The following is a 23180-nucleotide window of genomic DNA, read 5'->3' as shown; positions in this document are numbered from 1 at the left end:
GTGCTTTAGAACGCCTGATGGTGCTCCCTGCATGTTGGGCCTCTGTATGTGGCCACGCTATGTAAAAGTCTCACACATTTGGTATTGGCATACTCGGGAGGAATAGCAGAATGTGTTTTGGGGTGTAATTAGTGGTATGCATATGCTGTGTGTGAGAAATAACCTGCGAATATGAACATTTTGTGAAAAAAAAAAATCTTGATTTTGCAAAGAATTGTGGGAAAAAATTACAACTTCAAACTCACCATGCCTCTTTCTAAATACCTTGGAATGTCTTCTTTCCAAAAAGGGGTCATTTGGGGGGTATTTGTACTTTCCTGGCATGTTAGGGTCTCAAGAAATGAGAGAGGCCATCAGTAGTACTTCAGGTGTGATCAAATTGATCAATTTTCAGTAATTGGTACCATAGCTTGTAGACCCTATAACTTTCACCCAGACTAAATAATATCCAATTTTTTTTTTTTTTTTAACCAAAGATATGTAGCAGTATACATTTTAGGCCAAATTTATGAAGAAAAATTAATTTTTTGCAAAAAATTTTAATAGAAATGAAGAAAAATTCATTTTTTTACAAAATTTTCGTTCTTTTTTCATTTATAGCGAAAAAAATAAAAACCGCAGAGGTGATCAAATACCACCAAAAGAAAGCTCTATTTGTGGGAAAAAAAGGATAAAAATTTCATTGGTTACAGTGTTGTATGACTGAGTTATTGTCATTCAAAATGTGAGAGCACCGAAAGCTGAAAATTGGTCTGGTTATTAAGTGGGTTTAAGTGCCCAGTTGTCAAGTGGTTAATCTTTCTCCTGAAGGCCAAGTGGTCCGACTCCAGTCGGATGGTGGTTGGTAGTGCATTCCACAGGCGAGGTCCCTGGACTGCAAATCTTCGATCTCCTTTGGACTTGTATCTGGCTTTGGGTATCTGGAGGAGGTTTTGATTGGTGGATCGCAGAATGTGATTGGGGTTATGGGCTTTTATTTTTTTCGCATAGATATTGGGGGGCGTTGCCTTGAATACACTTATGTATTAGGCAGAGTGCCTTGAAAGTGATTCTGTCTTTTACTGGCAACCAATGAAGGGATCTCAGTGAAGGTGAGATTGATTCCCATGGTTTTTTTCCAGTCACTAGTCAAGCTGCCGTATTTTGAACGACTTGTAGACAAGTGATTTGGTATTTGGGGAGTCCTAGATAGAGGGCGATGCGTAGTCGAGTCTGGAATTGATGATTGTTCCCACCACGACTGCAATGTCCTCTTTCGGGATAAAGGGTGTGAGTCTGCGTAGTAGGCGCAGCACGCTGACTACTGACCCTATTTGTGCATCCATTGTCATGTAGGTATCGAAAATTACTCTGAGACTTTTGACTTTGGTGCTTTGGTGATAGTTTTACCCAGCGTTGACTGCATGCTTACTGACAAAGGAGGAGGGCAGAAAGATTTCCTGTTCAGTGCTCTTTCAATGTCCGATCTGCAGGCTGAGAGTGGATCAGTGACCAAGTTGAGTTGCATAACTGAAGTGTAGAAAATGTAGGTCACTGACCAGGTTATATTGTCTAGCGGAGTTCCTGGGTCAAAAGAATCACAAATCAATTGTCTGTCTTACCTCAATTGTCTGTCTTACATTAACACCCTACAATACAGTGCTGCATAAAAATAACTTCAACAACATCCGAAGCTTCACAGTTTTATGTTTTTGTAAAAAAAAGATATGCTTGCTACCTAAAACATCGGAATGAAGATCAGTAATAAGTCACAAGTAGATAACAGAGATCCCACACCTTATTGCAGTGACTCAGTAATTTGATAAAACATGCTGTGACTTTACAACTGATCCTTCCTACAGCTTGATTAGAGCAGTAATGTGACTGTGGCGCCATCTAGTGGCACATACACATTTTTATTTTATTTGATTTCTTTGAACCTCATCTATGTCAGTACTAAAAAATGTTATTTTACAGCCACCAATCAGGTTCCAGATACCAACTGGAGTTGCCAGTTTTGAATCCGACTAGTAGTTGTGGGAAAGTGTTACCAGTTCTTAGAACTGATACTTTGACCTAAGCTTTGTAGACATGTCTGCAATAAACATACTATTAACATGTCAAGTTTCAGAAATTTAAAGCCTCGCTCTAGAATAGAAAAAAAGCCCCCCTCCTCTCAAAAGCAAGGGTTCATTTATAGCTCCCAACTGTCCCAGATTTTGCGGGACTGTCCCTGATTTGGAGCAATGTCCCTCTGTCTCTCATTCCTCCTCATTTGGCTATGATCTATATAGATGTATAAAAAATGCACTTTTTTTCTATCAAAAAGTGTTTCCCAGCACTAAACCTTTCATCTGATTTCTAAATTGCTGCATTTGTAAATTCCAAAAGCCAATATAAAGGAATAGTAATGGTTAAAAAAAGCGGGTTTAACCAATCTTGTTTTTTGTACAGTTCTCCTTTAAGGGGGCATGGCAAGGGGTGTGTCCTATACCTGCATGCTGTTGCTGATAGGTGTCCCTCATTCCCATCTCAAAAAGTTGGTATGGTTCATTGATTGTAAAGTCTAGAAGCAGAGGAATAAGCTGTCATATTTACCTTATTCCTTGCTCTGGCAGGTTTCCAGAACCCTCTTCTCCAAGGCCCTTTGGCCTGCGGTCACATATATACAGTGCAGGACCAATAGTCCTCATTTGTATGTGAGGGCACTAATGTCCACCCACAGCCCAGACCACCAGAGAGAAGAGCCCTGGCTGCTGGGAGAGCGAGGAGTAAGCATTGCTTTTTTTTTTCTACTCCTAGACTAACACACATTTAACCCTTGCAGTGTGGAGGGGCAGGTCACTTTAAGGTTATTTTTTCAGCTTTGAAAAATTTGCAAAAGGTCTACTTTACACTGATGCTGGGATTTTGTACAACAATGCAAAACCAGGAGGCAAACTGTTTTTTGTTGTCGTTATGATCCAGGAGGTGGACCTTTCATTCATCTGCTCGTTCTCTTTTCATGGAGTGCTTTTCATCGAAGGAAGCTATAGTACATCTTCTATGAATGGAGACGGGGGCAGAAAGGGCCCTCGACCAAGTACCAGAGATAGGTCCATCACTCGTAATAACCCCTCCAATACTGGAAGATTATGGCTGTGGGGGTATTGGGGGGGGGGGGGCAGAGGGCTTCAGAATTCAACTAGGAGAGCCAGAATCAGCATAGTGAAAACTTCTCAATAGTGTTAGTTCACCTTTACCATAAAACTGTACTGTAGGTAGGGGGCACCTGTAGATAAAAACAAACAGAACGGGGAGAACTGCCGCTCCAGGTGAGTGTACTAAGCAATCAGTGTCCTCTCAGAACCAGGTGGGTGCTGGCAATGCACGGAGCAAAAACTTTTGAAAGAAGATATGGACAGCCGCACACCAAAAAAAAAATTAAAAAGGTAGCCTTTTAATGGTAAAGGAAAGAAGGCACTACAAAAAACAGCAAGCAGTGGGGTTCATAGTTGACGCGTTTCGCAATGGGGTTCAGTGCTTAGTCATAGCTAAGATAAAAACTGCAGTTTTGAATTAAATTTAACAACACCAGTGTAGGTAGGAGCAGTCTGTACTCGGCACTATAGGTGGTACTTGACCGAAGCGGCAATGCAGTTGGGGAAGGAGGTCATGAGGAACTTGCTTCTTCTATGACTTCCTGCAGTCACCAGGGAGACAGCTGTCCGATTGGATGCAGCAAGAAAAGGTTCCTAAGGATCCGTGAAAGTGCAGGAACTACACTATCTCCACATAGGAAGACTCCCATTTGCCTGTGGACTGGCCAGGCCGCATTCCTGCTACTCGTTGAAGAAGCTTTTGGCATCATTTCAAGATTACGATCCTCTGCTACTGTTTGTAAGTGGTATGGGTTGACTATGCCTACCTTATGGGCCTGATTGTACATTGTTCGGACTTTCAGTGGTATTGCACAGAGTGGCCCCGATCCTAATCTTCTGGGGTCCCTGGCAGTGATCTTGGCTCCTTCTCTTCTTTTTAGGACAACCATAGCCAGCCGCTTGCTATGGGGAGAAGCATGGTTTGTGCGCTCCCGATCTGTGTGTTTTTTTTTCACAATGCTTTTTGGGGAGAGGGGGTTGGGGCAGTGAACAGTGTTTGCAGGACAGGTGGGAGTGGTGTCAGTAGTTTTTTCTTTTGTTTTACAATTTAATTTATATATATATATATATATATATATATATATATATATATATATATATATATATATATATATATATATATATATATATTTATATATATATATTTATATTTATTTATCAGCACTGTTGGGGGGCTTTGGCGAGATATCAGGAGTCTAAACCACTAATATCTCCCATTTGAGATAGAGAAAGGGACTGAGGACACAGATTCCCAGTCCCTTTCTCAACATTGAAGATGAATGGTCAGAAGACAGAGGCTCCTGTCCATTCATAAACTGAAGCATAGAAACACAGTTTATTATGCTCAGTTATCACAGGACACAGGAGCAATCGGTAGCGAACACTCTCTATGTCCCATTCAGAAAAGGAAGGGAACAGTAAATGACATATTTACCGGTCCCTTCCTCTGCTCTCCATCCTGACAGATCTCCCCAGCAGCCGGCGAGAGAGGGGAGGACAGGAGCCGGATGCAGGGACAAGGAAGGGCGGAGGAGGACATGGAGGGGGGCCGGAGAAGGACACGGAGTGGGACCGGAGAACAGGGAGGGGTAGAGAAGGACATGGAGGGGGGCAAGAGAAGAACAGGGGAAGAGAGGAGCGGCCGGAGGAGGAGCACGCAGGGAGCAGCTGGGAATAATCTGTGCGGCGGGAGGGACAGCTGTGAACACCAATCTCCCTGTATAGCTTTTTAGCAAACAGCCGCGGGAGGGAGAGGAAGAGAAGCAGCTGTCAGCTGAAAAGCTATTCAGGGAGATCAGTGTTCACAGCTGCCCCTCCCACCGCACCGATCATTCTCTGGATATCGAGAGGCGCTTGGGGGGGGGGGTCCGGGAACCGCAGCAGAAATGCGGGAGATGTCTGCATTAAGGTAAAACAATGTTTATAGGTTTAGTAACACTTTAAAAGCAAATAGAGTAGACTGTACACTGTGCAAGAGCATTTGCTCCAGAGCTTAGTAAATGAGGGGAAGCTCTAATAACTTCAGTTTTGAGACAAACCATTTGACACTAATAGGGGTACTTAGAAAGGTCAGCTATTATCTTTTTTTTATATATGTAAAACCATTATCCCAAAAGGAAAAAAAAACTGCTGAAACTGCTTATTAAGTGCTCTAAAGACAGCTAAACAAAGCCAAACACAGCCCATAAAGGGTTGGAAGGGGGGCTCTGCAGTGTTGCCAACCTACCAGATTGAAATTTACTGGCACAACACTCGAAATTTACTGGCGCAGCCAAGTTTTTACTGGCATTTCACAAAAGTTACTAAATTACATTTTTAGGTGGAAATTTCAGTATTTAGGCTACAAACAAGTACACTAGGCAAATAGCGATGTGATTTAAGGTAGATATTAAGGTAAAAAAAACATATTTTTGTTATTTTTGATATAGGGGCAAATTATTTAGTCACATCACCCCCTGCCTCCATCCCCCTCTACCACCAACACTCCCTGCCTTCACCCCCCTCTGCGGTGACACAATCTCCCCCTGTCTCCAATTTCCCTCCGCCTCCAATCACCCCCTGACTCCATCGTCCCCTGCCTCCATCTCCCTCTGCGGTGCCACCAGCAACCCCTGTCTCCATCCCTACTCTCTGCGATGCCACCATCCCCCTCTGCGGTGCCACCAACACTCCCTGCTTCCAATCACCCCTTGCCACTAACACCCACTGCCTTCAATCTCCCCCAGGACCCCTGCCTCCAATCGCCCCCTGCCTCCATCGTCTCCTGCCTCCATCCCCCTCTGCGGTGCCACCAGCACCCCCTGCCTCCAATCACCCCTTGCCACTAACACCCCCCTGCCTCCAATCACCCCCTGCCTATTTTTACTGGCACATTTCCACAACCACGGACATTTACGAATGGGGGAAAAAAGTGCCAGTTTTTACAAACTGTCCGTAAAAATATGGACAGTTGGCAACACTGGGGGCCCTGACTAGCAGCAAATCTGAGGTTTCCTACTGTTTGATTGGAATTGTTGAATGGGGTACAGGGATCAGAGCCAACAACAACTTTTGTAATGATACAGCACTGGATCTGTGCTATATTTACTTGCAAACAGATTTTCTGTGTTTGAAATGCCTCAACAGCTACATCAATGGGGTCCCCTTCCACCCCCAGGCTCCATACCATGTGTATTGGCTGCTATGGCTCTTGTTACCTGCATTCAGTCTACTTTTCAGTTTTAATAATCTTCATTTAACTGTTGTGATTGTTGTCAATATACTGCCCAATTATAACCCAAGTAAAATAAAAATCTTTTAATCAATAGCTCTGCTTGTTAAATTGTCAGCCTAACGATCTTGGTAAACACAGATAATTTATCCGGCTAAAGTGAATCATCTCCACAGTAAAAGCAACAGAACAGGCTACAAAGACAGCAGTATGACCCGGGATGCATTGTGCTTTATCTGAACTCTTTGTTGGCCGCCATTACGGGACAAGGATCTTTGTTGTTCTAATTAAAAGGTGTGAAGTGTTATAAATAGGGTCATCAGACGCTTCCAGATACCAGATACTTAAAGCCTCGAAGGAGGTCAATTTTTCAACACCTCCAGACAAAATCTTTCCGATGACATGTTTCACTCTTAACAGAGCATAAGTGTTGAATTCTTAAAAGTGTTTCATTTCTCAAAAGGTTCATAATGTTTATGAAAACATCACGACTACAGTATATGTTCAGTTTATCAAAATGTAATATTTGCTGTAGAAAACCAAGTAAGAAAAAAACAGCCATTTTTTAAGAGGAGCCAAATTTGCTGTTCGCTTTACAGTGACAATCACTGCCAAATACAATTACATGATATAGTCAGTCATAATATGCCTGCCTTGCATAGAGATGCAGACATGGTGATGACATCACTGGAACAAAAAAGGTTATATAATGAAAGTGGAAAGATTTAATCTGTTAATTGTACTGACATCCTGGTGAGGGGAGCTAGAGGAATTAGGGAAGACAAAATAGAAGCAAATTTAACTTCAGCTGTATTCGCTGTAATTAGTTGCATACTAAGAGGGGTGCAGTCCGCACTGGGTGTAGACTGGGGGAGCCACCTGACATCTATTTTTTTGTCCCACAACGTTGTACAACACAAAAATTTCAGGTGGCCACAATACCCCAAGTGAGTCTGCACCTGGTGCTTCAATGACATCCAATGTAGCAGGATACAGAATTAATTGTTACACCGGAACTCAATGTGGGAGGAAGCCTCCTTCCCTGCTTTGCCCACATGACAGAGCCGTGAGGACTCCCCCTCTCAGGGTAGGAAGGGGGGTCTGTACTGACGGTCTGTACTGGGGATGGAAAAGCTGTGTACTGAATGGTGTGTACTCTAGGGAGTGTCTGTTCTGGAGGGGATGTTGGGGGGGGGGTAGTCTGTACTGAGGGGTTTGTACTGGCTGTGCTGAGAGTTTTTCTGCTGGGGAGGACATGCTGCACTAGGCGAGGGGGGGGCTGTCTGTACTAATGGGCCTGTGCTGGGGTAGTTGGTCTGTGCTGAGGAGTCTGTACTGAGGAGTCTGTGCTTGGGGGTTGGTCTGTATTGAAGGGTCTGTGCTGGGTGTTTAGCCTGCGCTGGGAATTGACTCTGTCTAAGTTTTTTGTGCTGAGTGGTCGTCTATACTTAGGGGTCTGTGCTGGGTGGAATCGGTCTGTGCTGAAGGGCCTGTACTAGGGAAGCTAGCCTGTGTTGGGGGAATGCTGTACTGGGGGGTTTGTGCTGGAAGGGGTGCATCTGTGTTGAGGGAGTGGGTTTGTGCTGCTAGGAATGTCGGTCTTTGCTGGGGAAGTCTGTCTGTCCTGAGGGTTCTGTGCTGTGGGGTTGGTTTGTGCTGGGGAGGGGAGTCTGTACTAGGTGATTTGTGTTGGGGTGTCTGTACCAGGGGCGGACAAACCATGAAAGGTTCCACTGCGATCTACCAATCAATCACAGGTAGACACTGCTACTTCAATGATCTCCACTTGTTTCCAGGTCCTGTGCGAATCAGATGTCCTTTTGCATTCTAAACACCGGAGGTTGTCCACTTAGCACCAGCACCATTTACGGAATGCTTTGCATTTTCTGAATAAATGCAACATATTCTCTAACTGGATGAGGTGGAGAAGCGGGCTAGTGAGGTCACCCTCCACCTCATCCAAAGAGAGAACTCTACATTCATTTAGAAAACAGCTGACCACCTGGATTTCAGAATACAACAAAGCAATCGCTCAGCACAGGACCCGAAAGAAGTGGGGGTCACTGGAATAGCAGTATTTCAGTGAGTTACAGCTTCCAGGGGGATCGGCTAAGTATGGTATTTGCATAATTACATCGGTCCAAGTTGGACCAATGCAACTAAGTAAAAAATATCCATGCCTGAAATTCTTCTTTAACAAACACTTATTTTGACTACATCTCTGATTTGCTTTACATACATCACAAACTGCCCCAAGGTTCCCCAAACAACATACCTATGTGTGTCATGAAACAAACTTAGCCAATGTGCATCACCCTGATAAAGAAATGTGAGGGGACTATCTGCTTAGTTAAGGTGTACAAAATCACAAAATTTATAGGCATCTTATACCAATATAGATAGAGATCTGCAGAATTAGCATTGGCCAACAAGGGATTTCTCATCGTAGATAAAACTACTGTAGTACAACACATAAGTGTTCCCTGACTGTGCGGTGTAAGTAGATTAATGACAGCTACACAAAGTGCCAGTATCACAGCTAATGTTTGAAACACTTAAAGGTAGATTAATCTCTATGTGCAATGCTGCTGACCTTTGTAGTGACCTACACGTAAATCTGAAACCTGCAGTGCAAACATATTTTTTACTGCTGATTCGGACATCGCAATGAGTATGCATATCTCATATATCAGGTAACTAAAGTTAGACTTACCAGTCAAGGGCAAATACAAGTCTAGTGGGTCTAACATAATATGATACACTGCTCAACATGGCCTACATATCCTTGCCTAATTCAGCTGCAGGAAGAACTATGCGTCTTAGTACTAAAAACAGAAAGGCTTTCACTTTCTGATTAGTTAAAGGACTACTCCATCCAAAACTGGAAGTTTGGTTATGGGTGTACACTGGTGGGTGGAGTCACACAGTGGTATCTGATATCCCCAGGGGACCTGTAATGACTTAGGTATTCACTCCAACCAGAGGTGGAGTTGCTGACCTTATTGAGACTGCAGAGCAGATGGCGGCGAAAGTCACAGAGAAGACACAGCACGTTTGGCATACCTGCTCACGCGGTGGTGGAAACCCTGAAAAGGGCAGAGGCTGGCCCACTTAGTCTTCACCATAGGGGGGTGATGTTACGTTGCAGGCAATGCCCAGGTTGCAGAGCTTTGACTCACTCAAGCAGGCCTCAACTGGGAGCAGGTAAAAACTCTCCTGCAGTGTTGGGGCACTGGACTCACAAGACATGAGGGTGCACAGGGAAATATTAAGAAATACACTGAGAGACAAATAAGAAACACAGGCTGGGAATGCCTCAGCGCTAATAATGAGGAAGTCACAGGGCAAACAGACTGGGGCAGAGACCACCCCAGATACACTTCAGTGGCAGAAATTACCAATGTACCATGGAGTCTCACTTCACTCTATATGTATTATAGACATACAAGGTTCCATTCTATAATACATATAGAGTGGAACCTTGGATTACGAGCATAATCCGTTCCAGGACAATTCTCGTAATCCAAAGCACTCGCATATTAAAGCGAGTTTCCCCACAGAAGTCAAGGGAAACGAGTATAATTTGTTCCACATTGACTTCAATAGCATGCAATACCACATGTGGCCAGAGGTAGGGGGGCGCCGGAGAGCCTCAGAAATGATCAGGGACAGCTCGGCTGACCTCGGAAACCCTTAGGCCAAATGCGGTACTGCCCACCCTCATTATCTTGAATTCTGCTCGTTTTGCGAGACAACACTCGCAAACCGAGTCAGAATTTAAAAAAAAAGTTGCTTGTCTTTCAAAAATTACTCGTAAACCAAGGTTACACTGTAATAACTAAATAGATACTGTATAAATATAATAATAATAATAATACTATAAAATGCTCTGTAGCCACAAATATTGGAGCCTGCACTGTAGTCCTACTTTGTTTGCATGTTGGTAATTTGTCCTTATAAATAGCTCTAAATGTATAATACTGGCCTGCTCATGGTTCTTCTATTTGATTTTAAATTTGTGCCTGCAAATTTAATGCCGCTGTCCACATTATGTTATTACATATAATTTGCAATTACTTGTAACTTGTATATGTGGACCTATGTGTATCAGCATATCTGCTGATTGGCTTGTGATGCCTTGAAGTGGACTACATTTGGTTTGCCGTTGTACAGTGTAGTTAGCCTCTGTTGTGCATTTGCCAATAATTATGTTTTTTGCCAACTTTGCTTTTCCCAGCTACCAGCTATGACCTTGCTATGTCTTCTATTGCTCCAATTTTGTACTGAAGCCCATCAGGTTGATCCATGGCTTGTTTACATGTAATGACTGGTCTAAATCCTCAGGCACTTAATGTGCCTATTTAGCTAAGACTCATTGGTTTAGGTTTGTCCCATTTTTGTTTGTTTACCTGCTTGTTTTGAACGTCCTTTAATTTCTTGTTGGAGATAAATAACCCCATTCAGTCTTGATCATTCAGCACTCAATAAGAGAAGAAAGGTGGATGCTACGGTTTCAATTACCAAGCCTGGACCATCATTTGACCCTTACATTTTCTTTCTCAGTCTAAATGCTGCTTTGATCATCCCTACTGGCTCTGCAAAAACTCTGAAATTCAAGAATTTTAATCAGCTTGAGAAAACTCTGAAACTGTAGTTTGGAAATATTTCTTTAGCAAATGCTATATACAAGAAGAGATCGACAGTATACCAACAAAAAAAGAATTCCATTTGTAAAAATATTCATGAACAATATTTTTATTACAGAAAATGTGAAGTGCTACTTGTCAGTTGTCACATCAAGAATGAGTAAAACTATTAGGGAATGCAAGTTTACGGAACAAGCAAAAGTCAACAAAGGGAAACAGAGATTACAGATAATGCTCACCTAGAAAATTCTAACTAATCTCACAGGCAAAGCTAGACTGTCTAGTACAGACTTTAAAAAGAGAGTGATCATCAATCATATGGGTATACTGTGGTGCACTAATATACTATGCTTATGGATGTGCATATACTGGGTACACAAAACCAAAAAAAGTGTGCACAGTCGATTTTGCAGCCAAATTGCAGCTCTGGTTAAAATAGTCTAGCTATAAGCCTAGGTTCACATTGAAGCAATTTGGCATGTGATTTTACATGTCAAATCTCATGCCAAATCGGTGGCTATTGCCGGCAATGGCATCATCCGAATCAGTGTGGCGCCGACTTTGCGGTGCCGCACCGATTCCCAAAAGTAGTTCCTGTACTACTTTTGGCGACTTCGGATGGGCGATTTGTATAGACATCTTTGCAGGAACCCGCACAGATGTCTGTCAAATCGCCCCTGAAGCGGGAACTGCATTGCCGGGTTGAAATTGTGCAAGTTTAGCTGAACTCACACGATTTCTGACCCGCTCCAATGTGAACCTAGTCTAAAACAAACAAAGGAGAGAGGGAGAGACAATACACACCAATGTAATGTAGCACTGGGTTTCTTTATGAAAATAAATGTAAGAACCAGTAATAGTTGCACTTACAGGAAAATAAAAATGAAAGCGAAATCATCGCTTTTTATCATGTTTTTTATCATGTTTTATGAAGAAATCTAATACTACATTAGATTGTGTGCCTTGTGTCCCCCTCCCTTCTTTGTATTACAACATTTTGGGCCTCGCTGTATTCCATTCTTTTATTGTCCTTCTACACTCCTCATCAAACTGATCTTCCTTCCTTCACAAAGTTTAATATACATGAACTTTTTCCGCAGATCCTATTATAATTTTTGCAGAAATAAAACAGTCTTCTGCATTTTCCCTTGACCCTTATTGGGTTTTCGAGGTTCAATACATCATTCATCTTCTGCATTTATGTACTGTCATTTTTTGTATATGTTTTTATTCAGGATCTGCATGGTCCACACATTATGCAAACCTATTTGTTACAGCGATTGTTACAATTGTAAAACCTTTTGCATAACTTTTTTGTAAAGTAAATTAAATATTATATTTTTCTATACTTACCTATACTTTTTTTGTATATTATTTTCATTGCCCTTAAAATCCCATTTCTTTGAGGTATTCATTTTTCTATATACTCGGGATAGTGGCAATGCTCATGTCAGTTTGTTGGGAGTAAACCTTTTTCATTATAATTTTTGTTTTTTCTTTGTCTTACCTCTATTTCATTTTTGATAAAGCGGAGGTCCACACAAGAATGGAACCTCCTCTTTCACTTCTGGGCATAGAATCCTGCGGGGGTCACGCCCATTCCTGTTCCCCAGCAGTCTTCTGGGAAACACACAGATCCTAGAAGACAGCAGGGACCAGTTAGGACGCACAGCACGACTCGCACATGAGCAGTAGGGAACCGGGAAGTGAAGCAGCAACGCTTTACTTCCTGATTCCCTCACCGAGGATTGAGGCGGGGGCAGCCGAGAGCTGAGCGATTGATTGGCTTCGGCTGCCTACATCGCGGGCACCCTGGACAGGTAAGTATCCATTTATTAAAAGTCAACAGCTGCAGTATTTGTAGCTGCTGGCTTTTAATATTTTTTTTAGGCGGACCTCCCCTTTAACTACACTTTCTGTTAGTAGACTCTTAGGCATTTCTTGATTTTCTTATTTTTACATGCATTTGCAATTTATGAACATCATATTACTTTTTTCTTTTAGTTACATCTATACATTATATTTGTGTATTATTTAATAAGTAGCATAAAATAGTCTGAATCACAATCCCCTCCTCTTGTGCTTTCAGCATTCATTATATCCATTTTGTCCCTTGCTCGTTGATCTTTTTATGACCAAAACACCCACTTCTGATCATCTTCCACAGTCACTATGTTCATGATCTACCAAGCTTGTTTCATTATTCTTGCATATAACTAAAGCCTGAAGCATAGGTAGGTTATATGCATATTTTTGTTTTTTTACTGATTTTGGCATTAATGTAGCCAGTTTGTGTATAATAATCCTGTAAATTGTTAGACACTTCTACACATTCAGAAACATGTTCTTTTATTTCTTCATCTACTTCCCTATTGAGCAAGTAAGTATAAATATTAGATGTCTAACATTTTAGCACTCATTTTTAGAGTACATAAATGCGTATTTACATGTGTAAATTACAGCTTATTACATTTAGTATCCACTACAAATCCAGTTTCAAAAGTAAAATTGACATGCTCACTATAAAAATAACTACTGTTAATAGAATGTGTTTACCTTAAGATCTTCCTTTCTAACCTTTTCAATAGCTATCACTTCTTTTTTTAACTCTCTTGTAATTAGGTGCATCAGGTCTGTTTATGCTCAAAACATTTCAAGTTGTTGTCCTTAAAACTTAGCTTGCTTCTTTGTTGATGGCTATCATCCATTCAGATACTTTCTTCAAGCTTTGCAAAAATTCATGTTTTTCTGGATTGGGTTGTTAGCACGAGCCAAACCCCCACACTGGAGGACCGGGATACCTCTTTTGGCTACATCACATTAAGTACAGTCATATATGATAAGTATGCTACCACTGATATAGCTGTGAAAAACATCTGACAAGACAAGCCCAACCACTACGCCAATGTAGGGTTACCATTAGAGCGAACTACTTTGTAGCTAAAAAGCCAACAATTGTGTTTTTTCCAAACTATTGCTATTTTACCATGGTTATAATAAGTAAACCAAGCCAATTATATCATGACTATTGAACAAAATCAGTTTCCAATTTTAGACAAAACCACTCTTGTCCTTATTTAGGCCCCTTTCACACTGGGGCAGTGGGTGTGTTAGCTGCGCTTTACCGTAAATTTTACGGCGCTATTCGGCCGGTAGCAGGGCGCTTTTACCCTCTGGTTAGAGACCAAGAATGGGTTAAAACCACTGCAAAGCGCTGCAAAGCGGCGCTATAGCCGCGGTGCCCATTCATTTCAATGAGCAGGAGCGGTGGAGGAGCAGTATACACACCTTCACCGCTCCAAAGATGCTGCTAGCAGAACTTTTTTTACTGTCCTGCTAGCGCACCACTCCAGTGTAAAAAGCCCTCGGGTGGCTCTTTCTAGGGCGTTATAGCGCCTGCAAAGCGCCTCAGTGTGAAAGGGGTCTAAGTGCTTTATCTAGTGCTTTTGGATACTTAAATGTTCTTCTTTGCGAGTTAGGAGATACTGATGCTCTACAAATTGCTAACAACGTTCCTAAGGTGACGTTTAATCTCCAGCAGCCAAACATAACATTTTTCAATAAGGAGAGCAAACAATTATTTTGAAGCATACATGCCGATTCTTAACACTGAACTGCTCAGAAGGCACTGTTTGTGTGTATTGCAGTTGCTGGGGCAGATATAATAACTGTCAGTTAGATATCTGCCTTTGGCCAGTTCTTTACAATCTAGGTTCACATAAAGCTATGAAGCTGAAAGATAAATATGATGAACTACTATCAGCATGTCACTGCTACCATGTAGTTGTTACTTTGGTCTACCTTTGGGCCTTTAGTGCCTGAACTTCAATATGTCCTGGTTTTTAACACTCTCATATATTTTAAGCCAAACAAAGTGTTGAGTAAGAAACACTAAGAGCCGTTTCACACAGGGGCAACATGACTCTGGCCGTGACTTTGCGACGCAACCTAGACACGACCTGAGCGCGCACCACAGCACGACATGGGGCGACTTACAAGGCGACTTCAAGTTGCCTCCAGGACATGCGACTTTCCAGTGGCCAATCAAACAACAATCAGCTCTGAGGGGGAGGGAGGGGTTTGCCTGAGAAAACAATTTTCTCTTCCTGTATTGTTGCTTCAGTTAAGACACGATCTGACTTTGGAGGCGACTTCCATTGAAATCAATGGGTACAAGTCGACTAGAAGTCGGATTGAAGTAGTACAGGAACCTTTTCTGAAGTCGGAGCGACTTCAGTAGTTTACATTAAGACGCCTCCATTCACTTCCATTGATTTTCTCAACAGGGCAACTTCAAGTCAGATCCCAAGTCGCCCCTGTGTGAACCGGCTGAGAAGTATTTATTTCAGGAACAACCAAAATACAGCCTTTACATTTACAATGATATTGAATAATTATAATATCAAAAGTCCTGCCAAGTGGTGCTTAATAGTTTCAAAAAAAGAAAATTTTACAAACATGTACACACATGATTTGGCAGTATTAAGCAGTGGCATTAATAAAGCCAATTATACTTGTACGCAAAACACCCACAGCTGCTTAGTTCATCCATCCTCCCAAAAATCTGCATCAGCTTACAAATGTTCATAAACCATGATCATAAAACGGATAATCCTTGCTTCCTACCTGCACTGGTGCTCACAAGTACAGATCCAGATGACGGACCACTTGGTAGTTTTCCATTGTTTAGTTGCTTAACTCTTTTTAGGTGAGATTTTCCATTGTAATGGATCTGAGCCTGTGCTGCCGAGTTGAGCTGTATATTGCACACTTCACACAATGAATAGAAGATCTTCTTATTTTCATGGGAAAACTGGCATTCAGAATTGTCGGTCCAGGTCACCTTTTCCTCAAGGCATCGCAAAAACATGGCAGTGCTCATCTTCCCATTTTCAGGTGTGTACTCGGGACTCAAAGGGCGCTTCATGCCTGCAAATATAAATAGTCACACATATGACTTTGTATTAGTATTATTATATGTTGACACATGTAGTTCAGTTAGAAGATATGAAAACTGCTTGATGTGCTGTGACTGGTTTCTAGAAGTGATCTGGTCAGCTGTAAAGCCTTCTACAAAGCACATAAGTGGCTACACCCCCAAGGATTGTGAATATGACTGCCTTTCCTGGGAGCCCAGTATCCCATAAATCAGCATCATGGTGCAGAGCAGGGGAGATTGGGCAATTGGATGAAGAGAAACTTCTGGACAGCCACATTCAAAATCAATGCCTTTATTAAAAAAGAGGTAATAATCCAAAAAATACAAGCCACAGCAAACAGCGGAATACAGGAGTTGACGTGTTTCACACTTTCAAAAGTGCTTATTTATCACTTTCAAAAGTGCTTATTCCAGCTATGAATAAGCACTTTTGAAAGTGTGAAACGCGTCAACTCCTGTATTTGCATAGGGCGGAGTTACAGAATGTCTTTGTGTCACTTCTGGTCAGGGCCGCAGATAGGATTTCTCTCAGCGCCTGTGTCAGCATTATATGTCTGTATTTTTATAATGAATGTAAGTATATCTCCACACTTTTTTATCAAAATAAAAAGTTTTCAAGCGGTATCGAACTATGGGCACTCTTCTCTATATGCTAAATTTGGAGGAACTCTAATATCATACTATGGATCGATCATTTCCCTGAGTGCTACACAGTGGTAGATACTGTGGCTGCATAGCACCCCTAGTGGGGTAAGAAGCATCCGGTGAGTGCATTCATAATAAGAGCACTAATAAAATCACCTACACCGCAATCACCTTACTAAGAGGAGTAGAAAAAGCATTTTTTTGTATAAAGGCACTGGACACTTTTTAAAGAGCACAAGTCACTTTATTTTGTTTTACAGCATTTTTTATCATTATTTCAGCACTTGTCACTTTATTTTCACACTTGAATGGTTGTATATATTGGTCTTTTCATAGAGGAATAGCACCACACCTACACTGCTTTTTAATCCACTATTTGTACTCCACCTAGGTGGTAGTATTTTGTAGGGGCAGCAGTTCTCTCTCTTTCAATATCTGCTTTGTGCGAAATCACATTTAACCCTTTCCAGTGAACATTGGTTGATTCATAAACGGCAATCTATAAGTAATTATAGGTCATTGTTACATTTAGAATTTCGCAAATAGTTAAATCAGTTAAAGTGAAGGTTCACCCTAAAAACTATTTTTTTACATTAAAAAGTACAATAGTAAGTACATTTCATTTCGGCAGTTTTTTTTTGCTCTGTACTTACCTTTATATCCGGATTTTGTCCAGGGCTCCTGCGTTCTGACGACTCCGGGACTGGGCGTTCCTATCCCAGCCTCAGGGTTCCGATGCTTGCGGGACTGGGCGTTCCTATCCTTCCGTTCGATGATTGACGGCTTGTGAAACAGGTGACCTGTCGCACAACGCGCGTCACCAGATTTCCGGAAATACCCGAGTTAAAGCGGATGTGCGGCCAAAAAAAAATATTAAAAGCCAGAAACTACAATTACTGCAGCTGCTGACTTTTAATATTAGGACACTTACCTGTCCTGGAGTCCAGCGCCGTCCGCAGCAGAGGACGAGCGATCGCTCGTCACTCTGCTGCTCCCCCGTCATCCACTGTGAGGGAACCAGGAAGTGAAGCGCTTTGGCTTCACTGCCTGGTTCCCTACGGCGCATGCGCGAGTCGCACTGCGCCCGCCGATTGGCTCCCGCTGTGTACTGGGAGCCGAGTGTTCCCAGCACACAACGGGGGGTGACGGGATGTGATGCAATGCCCGTCTATTGCCCGTGAATGCCGGAAGTGGGTGCAAATACCTGTCTTTAGACAGGTATCTGCACCCCCCTCCCCCCTGAAAGGTGTCAAATCTGACACCGGAGGGGGGGAGGGTTCCAATCAGCGCGAGTTCCACTTTAGGGTGGAGCTCCGCTTTAAGAGTCGGCACTATACGGCGCCTGCGCCGGCCGTGTAGAGCTGACTGCGCAGGCGCAGTATAGTGCCGACTCGCAGCTCGGCTCTTTCCCGACGTCTGGTGACGCGCGTTGTGCGACAGGTCACCTGTTTTACAAGACGTCAATCATCGTACGGAAGCATAGGAACGCCCAGTCAAGCAGTCATCGGAACCCGGAATCCCTGGACAACATCAGGATATAAAGGTATTTACCAAGAAAAAAAAAAAAACTGCCGAAATGTATTGTCCTTAATATGCTGGATCTGCTAGATGCAATTTAAAATGTATTTTTTTTTGGGTGAACCCCCGCTTTAAGAGCTAAAACTGTGTTATTGATTACATGCATTAATCTGATACAATTACACTGAAAGTTTTGTGGGGGGTTATATTTAATTACTTGGAAATGGAATGAAAATAAATTGCCTACTTCTTCAGTAGAGCTGATTCATTTTATGAAATATCTGTTCTAACAAATTCCAGAGCCACTGAATCTGTTTCCACTTGCTTGAAACTGCTAAATAAAATTTAATTTCTCCAACCATCAACACTGCTTAAGAAATATGGGGAAACGAAATCCCTGGACAAGTGATGTTAAAGACTAATGACCAGCATCTCATCAATCGACGGAAACAGGATTTATCTCTGAAACAGAAGTATTAAGTAACAATGAAAAATGTTTTAATAATGAGAATCTTCAGAGCTCCTAGGACAACCTTCAGAGAATGTTAGTTCAAAGTGAAGCTATTACAAAGACACTGTGTAAATGATAGTGTATCTCATTATCTGAGTTCAACAAGCAAGAAGCATTGATAATCACCTTTACAAGCCTCCTGCTCTCAGTTCTAATACTTGCATACTTAAAAGATTGTTCTAACCCCCATTCCCCCTTAAAAATATCACAGGTGCTAATAAAAACTCACAATATAGAGCTAGGAAAGGTGACGCTCTACAAGTCGTTACTGAATTCCACACTTAAAGCGGAGTTCCGACCACAATTTTAAATATAAATACCCCTGTAATACACAAGCTTAATGTATTCTAGTAAAGTTAGTCTGTAAACTAAGGTCCGTTTTGTTAGGTTGTTACAGCATTTAGACACTTTATAAAATAGAAATTGACTGGGGCCATCTTAAGTGTGGGCATCATGAAGCCAGACTGTATGACTTCCTGGAATTCAGCCTTGCAAATCTTGCACATGCTCAGTGCTGCACAAGCAGTGTCAGATCAGGTTTCAGCACCTGTGCTGTCCAAGTCACATGATTCTTTGAGACTGGGGAATGCAGAGACTCCTGGAAAGTTACACCCACTACATTCCCAGAAGTCTGTGCTGTGTAGGTTAGGAAGCATTAAGCACCTAGGTGCAGGAAGTGGGAAGATTAACTATTCTGCCTAGCAACAACACTTTGAAGGCATCTAAAAAAAAAAAAAAAATTTCGTAAAGGACTAATGACATTTTTTTAAAACTACTGATGTAATGTTATATTTATGGGTGGAACTCCACTTTAAAAGGCAACAGTTAAAGCTACAATGATTCACTTACTTATTTAAAAATATGGTTCCAAAAACATGAAATCATAGCAATAACTTTCAACAAGTTATAATAAGCCCTTTTGATCATGTTCAGTGGTATGCAGAGGATTGGTGATGCTTGGGGACTCCTTGACTGTGTGCCCCAAAGGGCCAATTCACACCAGAACGCACAAGTTCCTGCGCAATTCCATTGCATTTCCCTACGTTGTGATTTCACAGCACATTCTTTTGAATGGGCTACAAAATACACCGGATCACAGAAAAAGTAGTGCAACCACTACTTTTTGAAAATGCACTGCAGCTAATTGCATGGTACTGCGGCAGCATATTGGTGTTTTTTGGCAACATGCAGCGTTTGCATCTTCCTTTTGGCCCACTGTTGTTTAGGAATTGTGGGCCAGATTCACAGAACAAATACGCCGGAGTATCTACTGATACTCCGGCGTATTTTCAAATTTGCCACGTCGTATCTTAATTTGTGATTCACAAACAAGATACGACGGCTTTTGGCTAAGATCCGACAGGCTTACGGCTTCGTACGCCTTAGGATCTTAGGCTGCAATACTTCGGCCGCCGCTGGGTGGAGTTCGCATCGTTTTCCAGCGTCGGGTATGCAAATTAGCATTTACGGCGATCCACGAACCTACTCACGTGCGTAACGTCTTTTTTTCCCGTCGCAAAGTTAAGCAATCTATTTCATTGCTTAACTTTACACCAGCCATGTTAAAGTATGGCCGTCATTCCCGCTTCGAATTTTAAATATTTTTATTTTTTTTCGGCGTAAGTACATTATGCACGTCGCCATTCAAAAACACGTCGGGGCGCCGTAATTTCGCACAAAGCACGTCGGGAAAATTGCGAACGGAGCATGCGCAGAACGTTCGGCGCGGGAGCACACCTAATTTAAATGGTACACGCCCCATTTGAATTAGGCGGGCTTGCGCCGGACGTCTTTACGATACACCGCCGCAAGTTTACAGGTAAGTGTTTTGTGAATCAGACACTTACGCTGAAAACTTGTGGCGGTGTAACGTAAACACGATACGTTACGCGGCCGGAGTTCTACGAGAATCTGGCCCTTAAAGTATACCTATATACCTATACTTTCAGTACAGGTAAACTTATTTTGGTAATCCACAGTTCTAGCATTCCCCTCCAAGTCCTTCAATCACCTGTCCCTAACCTGTGGAAGGATCTGGGCCTCCACCTTGGGAACTGCACAGCCTCCTGACATAAACTTCTTCGCCTGGCTAGTTCAGGTACGCCGCAATCTCCATTTAGTTTAATGAAAGGTTAGAAATTCTATCATTCTGAAAGACAATGTACATTTGATAATATCTTCAAGGCTAAAATGTATTTTTTGTGATTAACTTACTAGACTCATCAAATCAGACTATAATTGAGAGCCCTTGGTTATTACACAATTATGGACTATCCACTTTGTCATAAACAACTGTTTATATTCTCATTAAGACCTAGGCAGAGTATCATTTGAGCAATTTAAAGATCCAATTATTACGCTACAAAATATACAAAACAATCAAACACATGTTCCAAAATTTGAATAAGTGTTTTATGCTAATAATGCTTTTCACCCAGTCCTATCAATAACCAATGTGACACTTTTACTGCTGACATCTCAATGCTTTCACAATGTGCTGCATGACAGTCAGGACTAAACTGCCTGACACATGGGCACTGCGGCTTTGCAAAGGCTCTTTTTAATGTCATCAACCGGGGTTAGATGTAACAGATTGAAGGAAACATTTCTGTTTAATTAGTGCCTAACAGCATCCTATTAAAGATAGGATTAAGTCTGGAAAGGGATATTTACTGGTAGTTGCCAAGTTCATTTCACAGTTTCTTTTAATAAATATACTTTATGAACAAGATGTTACAAAATAAAAATATACCAGAACATAATGTTTCGAAAGCAGAAAATGGGACGGGTAATCGTAAAATATATAGAACCAATTTATTACATTTGCCTGGTTGATTTTGATGTATACATTTAAAGCCCAACTCTGGACTCTGGACCTTTTCCCAGAAGCCCTCCTCTCTGTTTGAGGACCCCCCCTCCCCCAGCAGTAAATATTGAGGAGAATACACTTTACTTCTTGTCCCAAAGACACAACAGAGAGGGAAATCCCATATAAGACAGTTGTCATGGGAGCAGGTGTACCCTTTGGAAGATTTAAGTTTACCTCTTGTTCTGGTTACAACTCTAAGGCCGCGTACACACGGTCGGACAAAACCGATGAGAATGGACCGAGGTTTAGTTTCATCGGTCCAAACCGACGGTGTTTATAGCCCATCGGTCTGTTTTCCTTCGGTCCAAAATTTTAAAACATGCTTCAAAACCGAACCGATGGACCGCTGCCCGATCGGTCCAAACCGATGGTTAGTACAGAAAGCATCGGTTCAAAACCCGCGCATGCTCAGAATCAAGTCGACACATGCTTGGAAGCATTGAACTTCGTTTTATTCAGCACGTCGTGTGTTTGACGTCACCGCGTTCTGACCCGATCGGTTTTTGGAACGATGGTGTGTACACACATCAGACCATCAGGCCACTTCAGCGGTGAACCGATGAAAACGGTCCGTCGGACCATTCTCATCGGTTTTGTCCGACCGTGTGTACAAGGCCTAAGGCTCCATGCACACTGGCTTAACTGGTTCCTGACCGGCTCATGCAGATATACTGCAGCTGAATGTCTCTCCTGGGCAAAATCCCGTACCTATACAGCTTCACCCAGGAGAGCCGCTAGCCACACACGATCACGTGCACGAGCACGGGAGTTTGTGTAAACACATAAATCCCTGTGCTGTCTGAGGAGAGAAGGACAGATTGTGTCTTTCTACAAAGTAGCAAACACGATCTCTCCTCTCCTATAGTGAGTCCCCTTCTCCCCACAGTTAGAACACACCATAGGGAACACAATTAACGCCTTGAACGCCTTTAGTGTTAACCCCTTTCCTGCCAGTGACATTTACATAGTTATCAGTGCAGTTTTATAGCACTAATCGCTGTATAAATGTGAATGTTCCCAATAATGTGTCAAAAGTGTCTGATATTTACGTCGCAATTTCACAGTCAAAATAAAAATCGCAGATCGCCGCCATTACTAGTAAAATAAAAATAAATAAAAATGCAATACAACTATACCCTATTTTGTAGACGCTATAACTGTTGTGCAAACCAATCAATATACGCTTATTTTGATCCTTAACTGAGGAAAATGTATTTATTTTTATTTTTAAATTGTGATATTTATTAAATCAAAAAGTAAAAAATATTGTGTTTTTTTTCAAAATTGTCGCTCTCTTTTTGTTTATAGCGCAAAAAATAAAAACCGCAGAGGTGAACAAATACCAAACAAAAGCTCTATTTGTGGGGAAAAAAGGACGTAATTTTTGTTTGTGAGCCACTTCGCACGACCGTGTAATTGTCATTCAAAGTGCGACAGCGCTGAAAACTAAAAATTGGTCTGGGCTAGGGGGTGAAAATGCCCGGTATTGAAGCGGTTAAACTGAAGCTCTGAAATCCCTTTGCTGATAATGTTACATGGGCTGAAGCTCTTCTCACAGTGAGGGAGCCAGAGGGAGGGGGAGAAGCACATTTTTATGCTATTCCATATAGGAAAACATATACAGCACGTGTATTTGCTGTGCCATTAAAACTTCCCCGGCCAGTCAATGTCATAGATTTTCAATCCAATACTTGATGTCTCTGGAAATGGAATTAAGATGAC

At 42.0% G+C, this 23180-nt stretch overlaps 1 protein-coding gene across 2 annotated transcripts in view; it reads right to left on the bottom strand.

Annotated features, from left to right (window-relative positions):
• Nucleotides 1–23180, bottom strand: part of ZNF385B (zinc finger protein 385B) — a 665073-nt gene that overhangs the window by 469282 nt on the left and 172611 nt on the right. For both annotated transcript variants that reach the window (XM_040357647.1, XM_040357648.1), the window contains exon 2: nucleotides 15603–15905. In XM_040357647.1, the coding sequence (XP_040213581.1) occupies nucleotides 15603–15903 (301 nt within the window). In that variant the 5' untranslated portion in view covers nucleotides 15904–15905. The remainder of the gene's footprint in view (nucleotides 1–15602; nucleotides 15906–23180) is intronic.

This window comes from Rana temporaria, chromosome 6 (genome assembly GCF_905171775.1).
Source record: "Rana temporaria chromosome 6, aRanTem1.1, whole genome shotgun sequence".
Lineage (NCBI taxonomy): Eukaryota > Metazoa > Chordata > Amphibia > Anura > Ranidae > Rana > Rana temporaria.
This window is presented reverse-complemented; position numbering and strand designations above follow the sequence as displayed.